Source organism: Lepisosteus platostomus, chromosome 6 (assembly GCF_059453375.1).
Source record: "Lepisosteus platostomus isolate fLepPlt1 chromosome 6, fLepPlt1.hap1, whole genome shotgun sequence".
Classification (NCBI taxonomy): Eukaryota; Metazoa; Chordata; class Actinopteri; order Semionotiformes; family Lepisosteidae; genus Lepisosteus; species Lepisosteus platostomus.
The window spans coordinates 943,104-954,966 of record NC_142616.1 but is presented as its reverse complement, the minus strand read 5'-3'; the positions used below and the strand labels follow the sequence as shown (position 1 = coordinate 954,966).

The 11,863-nt window shown below is 54.1% G+C and overlaps 1 protein-coding gene across 1 annotated transcript; it reads right to left on the bottom strand.

Annotated features, from left to right (window-relative positions):
- Nucleotides 1-2,132: 2,132 nt before the first annotated feature.
- LOC148659526 (myosin regulatory light chain 2, skeletal muscle) lies at nt 2,133-10,848 on the bottom strand. Its single transcript, XM_088637315.1, has 7 exons — nt 10,689-10,848; nt 7,598-7,693; nt 5,551-5,626; nt 5,129-5,230; nt 3,925-4,003; nt 3,723-3,771; nt 2,133-2,435 (listed from the first exon to the last, which is right to left on the bottom strand). The coding sequence occupies exons 1-7, from the start codon at nt 10,689-10,691 to the stop codon at nt 2,334-2,336; spliced, it is 507 nt and encodes a 168-aa protein (XP_088493441.1). The 5' UTR covers nt 10,692-10,848; the 3' UTR covers nt 2,133-2,333.
- Between the last annotated feature and the right edge of the window lie 1,015 nt (nt 10,849-11,863).

Sequence of the window (11,863 nt, the reverse complement as noted above, 5' to 3'; positions counted from 1 at the left end):
CCCCTCACTCTGAGCTCCTCTCACACACAGGAGACAGGTCACCCCTCACTCTGAGCTCCTCTCACACACAGGAGACAGGTCACCCCTGACTCTGAGCGCTGTGCGATAATGACACTGTGACTCTGAGCGCTGTGTGATAATGACACTGTGACTCTGAGCGCTGTGCGATAATGACACACTGACTCTGAGCGCTGTGTGATAATGACACGCTGACTCTGAGCGCTGTGTGATAATGACACACTGACTCTGAGCCCGCCTCATCGTGAATACTATGTACAGTCATCTGCCGCAGGGTGGAACAGTGGTCTTCTTTACGCTAAGGGGGGTGGGAGTGTGCAACAAGCCTGGCTGGAGGAGACTGTTGGAAGAAATAGCTGGGCTGTATGTGTTCCCCACTCTCCCTCCCGCTGACACCACCAGAGACTCAGGGGTACGAAACCAAAGCATTTATTTGCAGTTGTTTTGAGTTCCTTACAGAGACATTGTGACTGGAGGATGGAGGAAGGGGTGCAGATGCAGGGTCCTCTGGCGCCCCCTCCTGTCTCTCCCTCTCCCCCCCCAGCAGCAGCCTCACTTTGTGAAGTCTGTCTTGCCCCCTCGTCCCTGCGCCTGCCCTGCTCTCTCGCGCTAGGGGGGGGTCTGTTATTGTAAAAGACCCCCCCAGCCTCTGCCTGCTGGCAGGAGGAGAGAGGGACACAGCTGAGGACGTCAGTCCTGCAGCTCCAGTACAAACTGGGCCCACTGATCACAGCCCCGAGACCAGATCAACGTCACCGCGGTCCTGCTGTCTCTGAGATCGGACCGGTGTCACTGTGGTCCTGCTGTCTCTGAGACCAGATCAATGTCACTGCGGTCCTGCTGTCTCTGAGACTGGATCTGTGTCTCTGCGGTCCTGCTGTCTCTGAGACCGGACCTGCGTCACTGCTGTCTCTGAGATCGGACCGGTGTCACTGCTGTCCTGCTGTCTCTGAGACCAGATCAATGTCACTGCGGTCCTGCTGTCTTTGAGACCGGACCGGTGTCGCTGCGGTCCTGCTGTCTCTGAGACCGGACCTGTGTCACTGCTGTCTCTGAGTCTGGATCTGTGTCACTGCGGTCCTGCTGTCTCTGAGATCGGACCGGTGTCACTGTGGTCCTGCTGTCTCTGAGACCAGATCAATGTCACTGCGGTCCTGCTGTCTCTGAGACCAGATCAATGTCAGTGTGGTCCTGCTGTCTCTGAGACCGGACCTGCGTCACTGTGGTCCTGCTGTCTCTGAGACCGGACCGGTGTCACTGCGGTCCTGCTGTCTCTGAGACTGGATCAATGTCAGTGTGGTCCTGCTGTCTCTGAGACCAGATCAATGTCAGTGTGGTCCTGCTGTCTCTGAGACCGGACCTGCGTCACTACTGTCTCTGAGACGGGATCTGTGTCTCTGCGGTCCTGCTGTCTCTGAGACCGGACCGGTGTCGTTGCGGCCCTGCTGTCTCTGAGACCGGACCGGTGTCGCTGCGGTCCTGCTGTCTCTGAGTCTGGATCTGTGTCACTGCGGTCCTGCTGTCTCCAAGACCGGACCGGTGTCACTGCTGTCCTGCTGTCTCTGAGACCGGACCGGTGTCGCTGTGGTCCTGCTGTCTCTGAGACCGGACCTGTGTCACTGCTGTCTCTGAGACTGGATCTGTGTCACTGCTGTCCTGCTGTCTCTGAGACCGGACCGGTGTCGTTGCGGTCCTGCTGTCTCTGAGACCGGACCTGCGTCACTGCTGTCTCTGAGACCGGACCTGTGTCACTGCTGTCTCTGAGACTGGATCTGTGTCACTGCGGTCCTGCTGTCTCTGAGACCGGACCAGTGTCGCTGCTGTCCTGCTGTCTCTGAGACCGGACCAGTGTCGCTGCGGTCCTGCTGTCTCTGAGACCGGACCGGTGTCACTGCGGTCCTGCTGTCTCTGAGACCGGACCAGTGTCGCTGCTGTCCTGCTGTCTCTGAGACCGGACCAGTGTCGCTGCGGTCCTGCTGTCTCTGAGACCGGACCGGTGTCACTGCGGTCCTGCTGTCTCTGAGACCGGACCGGTGTCGCTGCTGGAACGGGAGCTGCTCTCAGTCAGAGCTGAGGGAGAGAGAGGAGCAGGAGGGAGAGAGGGAGAGAGGCGGTTTGTTCAGAAGGTAGCTTTATTGGGTGAAGAGCTCCCTGCCCACACGCCCGCAGTCGCCTCTCTCTGCCGGTCCCGTTACGGGACAGTCCGGTGTGGGGAGGGGGATCTGTACAGCGCGACAGGGAGGGGCGGGGCGGGGCGGGGGGCAGGGAGGAATGCAGTCAGGACGGGGAGCGGAGGGAGAGGTCGGGACGAGACTCTACTCCTCCTTCTCCTCTCCGTGTGTGATGACGTAGCAGATGTTCTTGTAGTCGACATTGCCGGCCACATCTGGAGGGAAGGCAGTCCAGAGGTTCTTCATCTGAGAGAGAGAGAGAGAGAGGGGTTAATACAGACACACTGACTGGACACTCCAGTACATGAACACTGCACTGAGAGAGAGAGGGGTTAATACAGACACACTGACTGGACACTCCAGTACATTAACACTGCACTGAGAGAGAGAGGGGTTCATACAGACACACTGACTGGACACTCCAGTACATTAACACTGCACTGAGAGAGAGAGGGGTTAATACAGACACACTGACTGGACACTCCAGTACATTAACACTGCACTGAGAGAGAGAGAGGGGTTAATACACACACACTGACTGGACACTCCAGTACATTAACACTGCACTGAGAGAGAGGGGTTCATACACACACTGGACACTCCAGTACATTAACACTGCACTGAGAGAGAGGGGTTAATACACACACACTGACTGGACACTAGAGTACATTAACACTGCACTGAGAGAGAGAGGGGTTAATACAGACACACTGACTGGACACTCCAGTACATTAACACTGCACTGAGAGAGAGAGGGGTTCATACAGACACACTGACTGGACACTCCAGTACATGAACACTGCACTGAGAGAGAGAGAGGGGTTAATACAGACACACTGACTGGACACTCCAGTACATTAACACTGCACTGAGAGAGAGAGGGGTTAATACAGACACACTGACTGGACACTCCAGTACATTAACACTGCACTGAGAGAGAGAGGGGTTAATACAGACACACTGACTGGACACTGCAGTACATTAACACTGCACTGAGAGAGAGGGGTTAATACACACACACTGACTGGACACTAGAGTACATTAACACTGCACTGAGAGAGAGAGGGGTTAATACAGACACACTGACTGGACACTCCAGTACATTAACACTGCACTGAGAGAGAGAGGGGTTCATACAGACACACTGACTGGACACTCCAGTACATGAACACTGCACTGAGAGAGAGGGGTTAATACAGACACACTGACTGGACACTCCAGTACATTAACACTGCACTGAGAGAGAGAGGGGTTAATACAGACACACTGACTGGACACTCCAGTACATTAACACTGCACTGAGAGAGAGGGGGGTTCATACAGACACACTGACTGGACACTCCAGTACATGAACACTGCACTGAGAGAGAGGGGTTAATACAGACACACTGACTGGACACTCCAGTACATTAACACTGCACTGAGAGAGAGAGGGGTTAATACAGACACACTGACTGGACACTCCAGTACATTAACACTGCACTGAGAGAGTCAGAGAGCTGAAACAGTGATAACTAGACATACTCCTATTACCTCTTCTGGAGAGAACCTATCACACTGGGTGGTCAGGAGCTCCTCCAGGCTACAAAGAGAGACAAAATGGCTTTTCAAAAACTGGTTTACTGACTTGATTGTGGGTATTGTATACAGTGGAAGTTGAGTAAATACTATATATAAACGCTCCATATGATATTACAGAAATCTGTAGGTGATGGCTGGCTAGGCAGGTACTCACAAGGCCTTCTTGATGGTGCCAGTACCCTGTGGGTCGAGCACCTTGAAGGCACCAAGAATGACGTCTTCTGGGTCAGCGCCTGAAGAGAGAGAGAGGGGTTCATACAGACACACTGACTGGACACTCCAGTACATTAACACTGCACTGAGAGAGAGAGGGGTTAATACAGACACACTGACTGGACACTCCAATACATTATCACTGCACTGAGAGAGAGAGGAGTTAATACAGACACACTGACTGGACACTCCAGTACATTAACACTGCACTGAGAGAGAGGGATTAATACAGACACACTGACTGGACACTCCAGTACATTAACACTGCACTGAGAGAGAGAGAGAGAGAGAGAACCTTAAACAGACAATACACACTAGCTGAATATTTGACCAAAATAAAAAATAACAAACAGAAACAGACCCTGACGAAGTACAGGCTCAGTGACCACAACCTGGCCATAGAAACTGGGCGACACAGGCAGACCTGGCTGCCCAGAGAGGACAGGCTGTGCTCCCACTGCCACCAGGGAGAAATAGAGACAGAGGTGCACTTCCTACTGCACTGTGACAGATACTCTGGGATTAGAGAAACATTCTTCCCGAAATTCAGAAATCTAATCCCAGAGTTCCCACACCTGCCAAAACCACAACAGGTCCCAATCCTACTGGGAGAGGGAGGAGGGAACTCAGTTGATCTGGCAGCCCAGTATGTGATCTCCTGTCACAGCCTGAGGAACAGTGAGTCCGTCTCCCAATAATGCTCCAGCTGCCTACAGTATGTCAATATTATATAATATGTCTTTGTTGTAAATGTCTGTAACATGTCTGTAGATTTTATTTTACTTCTATTTTTTGTTTTGTTCTATGTTAATTTTATTATTTTTATTTGCTTTGGCAACACTGATTGTACCCATCGGTCATGCTAATAAAGCACCTTGAATTGAATTGAATTGAGAGAGAGAGAGAGAGAGAGAGAGAGAGAGAGAGAGAGAGAGAGAGAGAGAGGGGTTAATACAGACACACTGACTGGACACTCCAGTACATTAACACTGCACTGAGAGAGAGGGGTTAATACAGACACACTGACTGGACACTCCAGTACATTAACACTGTACTGAGAGAGAGAGGGGTTAATACAGACACACTGACTGGACACTCCAGTACATCAACACTGCACTGAGAGAGAGAGGGGAAGAGAATGTCACCTCTGAGTTTCTCTCCGAACATGGTGAGGAACACAGTGAAGTTGATGGGTCCACTGGCTTCCTTGACCATGGCATCCAGCTCCTCACTCTTCATGTTGGTGCCTGCAGAGAGCCAGAGGGTGGTAAGCACACTGTCGCACTGTCGCACTGTCGTGGCTCAGGGCTCAGGGGGCTCAGGGTTCAGGGCTCAGGGGACTCAGGGGGTGTGGGGGCTCAGGGCTCAGGGGGCTCAGGGTTCAGGGCTCAGGGGACTCAGGGGGTGTGGGGGCTCGGGGCTCAGGGGGCTCAGGGCTCAGGGCTCAGGGGGCTCAGGGGGTGTGGGGGCTCGGGGCTCAGGGGGCTCAGGGCTCAGGGCTCAGGGGGCTCAGGGGGTGTGGGGGCTCAGCTCAGCGGTGTCTAGGAAGAGAGGTTAAAGCAGTTACCCATGGCAGCCAGGGTGTCTCGGAGGTCATCCTTGCTGATGATCCCGTCTCTGTTCTGGTCGATCACAGTGAAGGCCTGCGAGAAACAGACAGGTCAGGGGAGAAGGATTCATGGAAACACTGGAAACACTGGAAACACTGGAAACAGTCCAGCTGGGTCCAGCTCTCTCAGTGTCAGTGGAGTCAGACTATAATCCCAGTTCAGAACTCATCCAGCTCCCAGTCCAGTCAGTCCAGTCCAGCCTGGAGAGTCTGAGACTGCTCTGTCAGTGTCAGTGGAGTCTGATTCTAATCCCAGTTCAGAACTCATCCAGCTCCCAGTCCAGTCAGTCCAGTCCAGCCTGGAGAGTCTGAGACTGCTCTGTCAGTGTCAGTGGAGTCTGATTATAATCCCAGTTCAGAACTAAGGCAGATCCCAGCAACTCTGCCAGTGTTAAAATATTCCCTTGGGAACCTGATCCCCTGCAGCTGTGCTCGGTGCTGTACTTATACGGCCGGGAGCAGTGTAGCCCTGCTGTGTAAGACATTCCCAGGAGTCTCTCAAGGTGCTGGTGTCAGTTACGCCTTCCTGACCCCCCGCCCCCCTGTTCGCGTCAGTCAACGGCCCCCCTCTCCAAATCAACAGCAGTCAGGACACCCCTACTCTTACTGACAGTGTCCTGGGATCTGTACTGACCAGTGGACTGGACACCCCTACTCTTACTGACAGTGTCCTGGGATCTGTACTGACCAGCGGACTGGACACCCCTACTCTTACTGACAGTGTCCTGGGTTCTGTACTGACCAGCGGACTGGACACGCCTACTCTTACTGACGGTGTCCTGGGATCTGTACTGACCAGCAGACTGGACACCCCTACTCTTACTGACGGTGTCCTGGGATCTGTACTGACCAGTGGACTGGACACCCCTACTCTTACTGACAGTGTCCTGGGATCTGTACTGACCAGCGGACTGGACACCCCTACTCTTACTGACAGTGTCCTGGGATCTGTACTGACCAGCAGTCAGGACACCCCTACTCTTACTGACAGTGTCCTGGGATCTGGACTGACCAGCAGACTGGACACCCCTACTCTTACTGACAGTGTCCTGGGATCTGTACTGACCAGCAGACTGGACACCCCTACTCTTACTGACAGTGTCCCGGGATCTGTACTGACCAGCGGACTGGACACCCCTACTCTTACTGACAGTGTCCTGGGATCTGTACTGACCAGTGGACTGGACACCCCTACTCTTACTGACGGTGTCCTGGGATCTGTACTGACCAGCAGACTGGACACCCCTACTCTTACTGACGGTGTCCCGGGATCTGTACTGACCAGTGGACTGGACACCCCTACTCTTACTGACGGTGTCCTGGGATCTGTACTGACCAGCGGACTGGACACGCCTACTCTTACTGACAGTGTCCTGGGGTCTGTACTGACCAGCAGTCAGGACACCCCTACTCTTACTGACAGTGTCCCGGGATCTGTACTGACCAGCGGACTGGACACCCCTACTCTTACTGACAGTGTCCTGGGATCTGTACTGACCAGCAGTCAGGACACCCCTACTCTTACTGACAGTGTCCCGGGATCTGTACTGACCAGCGGACTGGACACCCCTACTCTTACTGACAGTGTCCTGGGATCTGGACTGACCAGCGGACTGGACACCCCTACTCTTACTGACAGTGTCCCGGGATCTGTACTGACCAGCGGACTGGACACCCCTACTCTTACTGACAGTGTCCTGGGATCTGGACTGACCAGCAGTCATATATATGCCCACAGGGACAAAACTGTTTTTTCTCTGCTTTTCCTGACCAGGGCTCTGTGTGTGTCAGTGTGTGTCAGTGTGTGTCAGTGTGTGACAGTGTCTGACAGTGTGTGTCACTGTGTGTCACTGTGTGTCGGTGTGTGTTGGTGTGCATCACTGTGTGACAGTGTGTGTCAGTGTGTGTCAGTGTCTGACAGTGTGTGTCACTGTGTGTCGGTGTGTGACAGTGTGTGACAGTGTGTGTCAGTGTGTGACAGTGTGTGTGTCACAGTAACACGCACCTCCTTGTACTCCTGGATCTGGCTCTGCTCGAACATGGAGAACACATTGGAGGAACCGCCCTCTGCTGTCTGCCTCCTCTTGGCCTTCTTGGGTGCCTGTAGTGTAAAACAGACACTGCGTCAGACACAGACCTACACACTGTAGACACAACACCGACACTGCGTCAGACACAGACCTACACACTGCAGACACAGCACCGACACTGCGTCAGACACAGACCTACACACTGCAGACACAGCACCGACACTGCGTCAGACACAGACCTACACACTGTAGACACAACACCGACACTGCGTCAGACACAGACCTACACACTGCAGACACAGCACCGACACTGCGTCAGACACAGACCTACACACTGCAGACACAACACCGACACTGCGTCAGACACAGACCTACACACTGCAGACACAGCACCGACACTGCGTCAGACACAGACCTACACACTGTAGACACAACACCGACACTGCGTCAGACACAGACCTACACACTGCAGACACAACACCGACACTGCGTCAGACACAGACCTACACACTGCAGACACAGCACCGACACTGCGTCAGACACAGACCTACACACTGCAGACACAGCACCGACACTGCGTCAGACACAGACCTACACACTGCAGACACAGCACCGACACTGCGTCAGACACAGACCTACACACTGCAGACACAACACCGACACTGCGTCAGACACTTCTTCATTATTGAACACTGACCATCAAGTCACAACTGTCGACTGTCCTTTAACTTTCAATGAGAATCTGAGGGGAAATATTTATCTATGTTGGTTTTGAATATCAGCTTTAATTGCATCCATCAGGGATCAACTGTCTTCCAACTCCACTGAGATCAGGGCTGTAAAAGAGCTGTGTCTCTATGTGTGACAGTAATAGAGATCAGTGCTGTAAAAGAGCTGTGTCTCTATGTGTGACAGTAATAGAGATCAGTGCTGTAAGAGAGCTGTGTCTCTGTGTGGGACAGTAATAGAGATCAGTGCTGTAAGAGAGCTGTGTCTCTGTGTGGGACAGTAATAGAGATCAGTGCTGTAAAAGAGCTGTGTCTCTGTGTGGGACAGTAATAGAGATCAGTGCTGTAAGAGAGCTGTGTCTCTGTGTGACAGTAATAGAGATCAGTGCTGTAAGAGAGCTGTGTCTCTGTGTGGGACAGTAATAGAGATCAGTGCTGTAAGAGAGCTGTGTCTCTGTGTGGGACAGTAATAGAGATCAGTGCTGTAAAAGAGCTGTGTCTCTGTGTGACAGTAATAGAGATCAGTGCTGTAAGAGAGCTGTGTCTCTGTGTGGGACAGTAATAGAGATCAGTGCTGTAAGAGAGCTGTGTCTCTGTGTGGGACAGTAATAGAGATCAGTGCTGTAAGAGAGCTGTGTCTCTGTGTGGGACAGTAATAGAGATCAGTGCTGTAAAAGAGCTGTGTCTCTGTGTGGGACAGTAATGAGATCAGTGCTGTAAAAGAGCTGTCTCTCTGTGTGGGACAGTAATAGAGATCAGTGCCGTAAAAGAGCTGTGTCTCTGTGTGACAATAACAGAGATCAGTGCTGTAAAAGAGGTGTGTCTCTGTGTGGGACAGTAATAGAGATCAGTGCTGTAAGAGAGCTGTGTCTCTGTGTGGGACAGTAATAGAGATCAGTGCTGTAAGAGAGCTGTGTCTCTGTGGGACAGTAATAGAGATCAGTGCTGTAAGAGAGCTGTGTCTCTGTGTGGGACAGTAATAGAGATCAGTGCTGTAAGAGAGCTGTGTCTCTGTGTGGGACAGTAATAGAGATCAGTGCTGTAAAAGAGGTGTGTCTCTGTGTGGGACAGTAATACTGTTGGTAATAAGTAGTAGTAGTTCAGGTGGGTAGCTGCGTCAGCATGCGTAGGCTGCAAAGGAACAAGTAATAGGTTTATTCCATGCTGAAAAAAAGAAGAAAGAGAACACAACGTTTCGGCCGTGGAGCCTTCTTCACACCTGAAGAAGGCTCCACGGCCGAAACGTTGTGTTCTCTTTCTTCTTTTTTTCAGCATGGAATAAACCTATTACTTGTTCCTGTTGGTAATAAGGTTGTCAATAACCTGACGTGGAAAATTAGCTCTAGAACAGCCTGGTTTGGGACAGCAGAGAACTTCGTGTCTCTTAAGCCCTGTCCTCAATGAACTGACGCATGACTGACGTCTTCGCACAATAGCTCAGTCTACCCCCAGAAGAGTGAAACCCGTGTGTCTTTTGAAAGCCAGACTAGACGTTTCAGAAGGCGTGTGCGAGTGTCTCCTGTGTGCCCAGGCTCAGACAGCACTGGGGCGGTGGGGTGGCTCTGGGGCTCAGGACCTGCACCCGGGGCTGGGAGGTTGCTGGTACGAATCCCACGGCCGGGTGTGTGTGTGTCTCCTGGAGAGCTGGGGCCCCTGAGATAGGCCCCTGACCCCCAGCTCCTCTCCCTGTGTGTGTGTCTCCTGGAGAGCTGGGGCCCCTGAGCTAGGCCCCTGACCCCCAGCTCTTCTCCCTGTGTGTGTGTGTGTGTGTGTGTGTGTGTCTCCTGGAGAGCAGGGGCCCCTGAGCCAGGCCCCTGACCCCCAGCTCCTCTCCCTGTGTGCGTGTGTGTGTCTCCTGGAGAGCAGGGGCCCCTGAGCCAGGCCCCTGACCCCCAGCTCCTCTCCCTGTGTGCGTGTGTGTGTCTCCTGGAGAGCAGGGGCCCCTGAGTCAGGCCCCTGACCTCCAGCTCCTCTCCCTGTGTGTGTGTGTCTCCTGGAGAGCTGGGGCCCCTGAGTCAGGCCCCTGACCCCCAGCTCCTCTCCCTGTGTGTGCGTGTGTGTGTCTCCTGGAGAGCTGGGGCCCCTGAGCCAGGCCCCTGACCCCCAGCTCCTCTCCCTGTGTGTGTGTGTGTGTCTCCTGGAGAGCAGGCTGGGGTCTGAGACACGAGAGACAAGAGCTGGCCCATCCAGGGGGCTGATCTGATCCTGCTGCTCCGTCAGGGAATAGCCCAACAGCTGGGCTGCCCTGCGCCCCCACCCTCCCCCCTCACACAGACTCAACTCTCCCAGGAAACCCCTCGGAGCGTGCGTGGAGTGGCAGGAAAGCCAGGATACTCACCATGCTGTGCTGGGATCGGAGCTTGGAGGTTCGGGATGAGAGAGGAGCCTGCGCCGGACCACGAGGGAGAGCTGACTGACATGAGGGCACCGGTCCCCCGGGACTTATATACCCCGGCCTCCGGGGGCTAACTATAGCAGCGCCGTGGGGCTTGTCCAAGAAGGAGGGAGAGAGAGCAGGAGGGCTCGTCTTTCACCTCAGAAATAGCCCCGTGTCTTGGAATGGGACGGCAGCGCGTCGCTGGCGTGTACTAATATGGACAGAGCCGGGACCATCGGTGGGCATTCCTGAGTCAGGTCTGCCTGTCCCTCCCAGCAGCCTCCAGGAGTCTCTGAGCACAGCCCTGCGCTTTCTGAGCTGCTCAAGTCACCCCTCACTCCTCACCCCCTCACTCATCCCTCACTCCCCTCACACCTCACTCCCCTCACCCCCCTCACTCCCCTCACACCTCACTCCCCTCACCCTCTCTCACTCCTCACTCCCCTAACCCCTCACACCTCACCCCCCTCACCCTCTCTCACCCCTCACTCCCCTCACACCTCACTACCCTCACTCCCCCCTCACACCTACCTGTTCACCCCTCAGTCCCCTCACACTCCTCACACCTCACTCATCCCTCACACTCCTCACCCCTCGCTCTCCTCACCCCTCACACCTGTTCACCCCTCACCCGTCACTGTTCACCCCTCACCCCCTCATCCCTCACAAACCTCACCCCTCACACCCACTAACTCCTCTCACCCCTCACAAACCTCACCACTCACTCCTACCTGTTCACCCCTCACTCATCACCTCACACTCCTCACCCCCAACCTCTCACTCCTACCTGTTCACTCCTCACCCCCTCTCACTCCTCTCACCCCTCACTCCTACCTGTTCACCCCTCACTCCTCACAAAGTCCTCACCCCCTCCCACCCCTCCCCGCTCACTCTTCACATGACTGAACAGTAAACCACACACAGAGCACAGCTGTCCTGTCCAGGGTGTGTGTGTGTGTCCTGTGACGGACCGCAGTCAGGAAGAGAGGGGTCGAGAGTTGATAAAGAGATGGAGGGGTGGACAGATGGACAGATGGACAGGTGGACGTCGCCTCATGTCCACTGGCCCTGTGGCACTGGAGGCTGAGAGCAGGCAGAGGGTGAGTCTGGACAGCCCAGTTCAGCAGTCCCTGTGA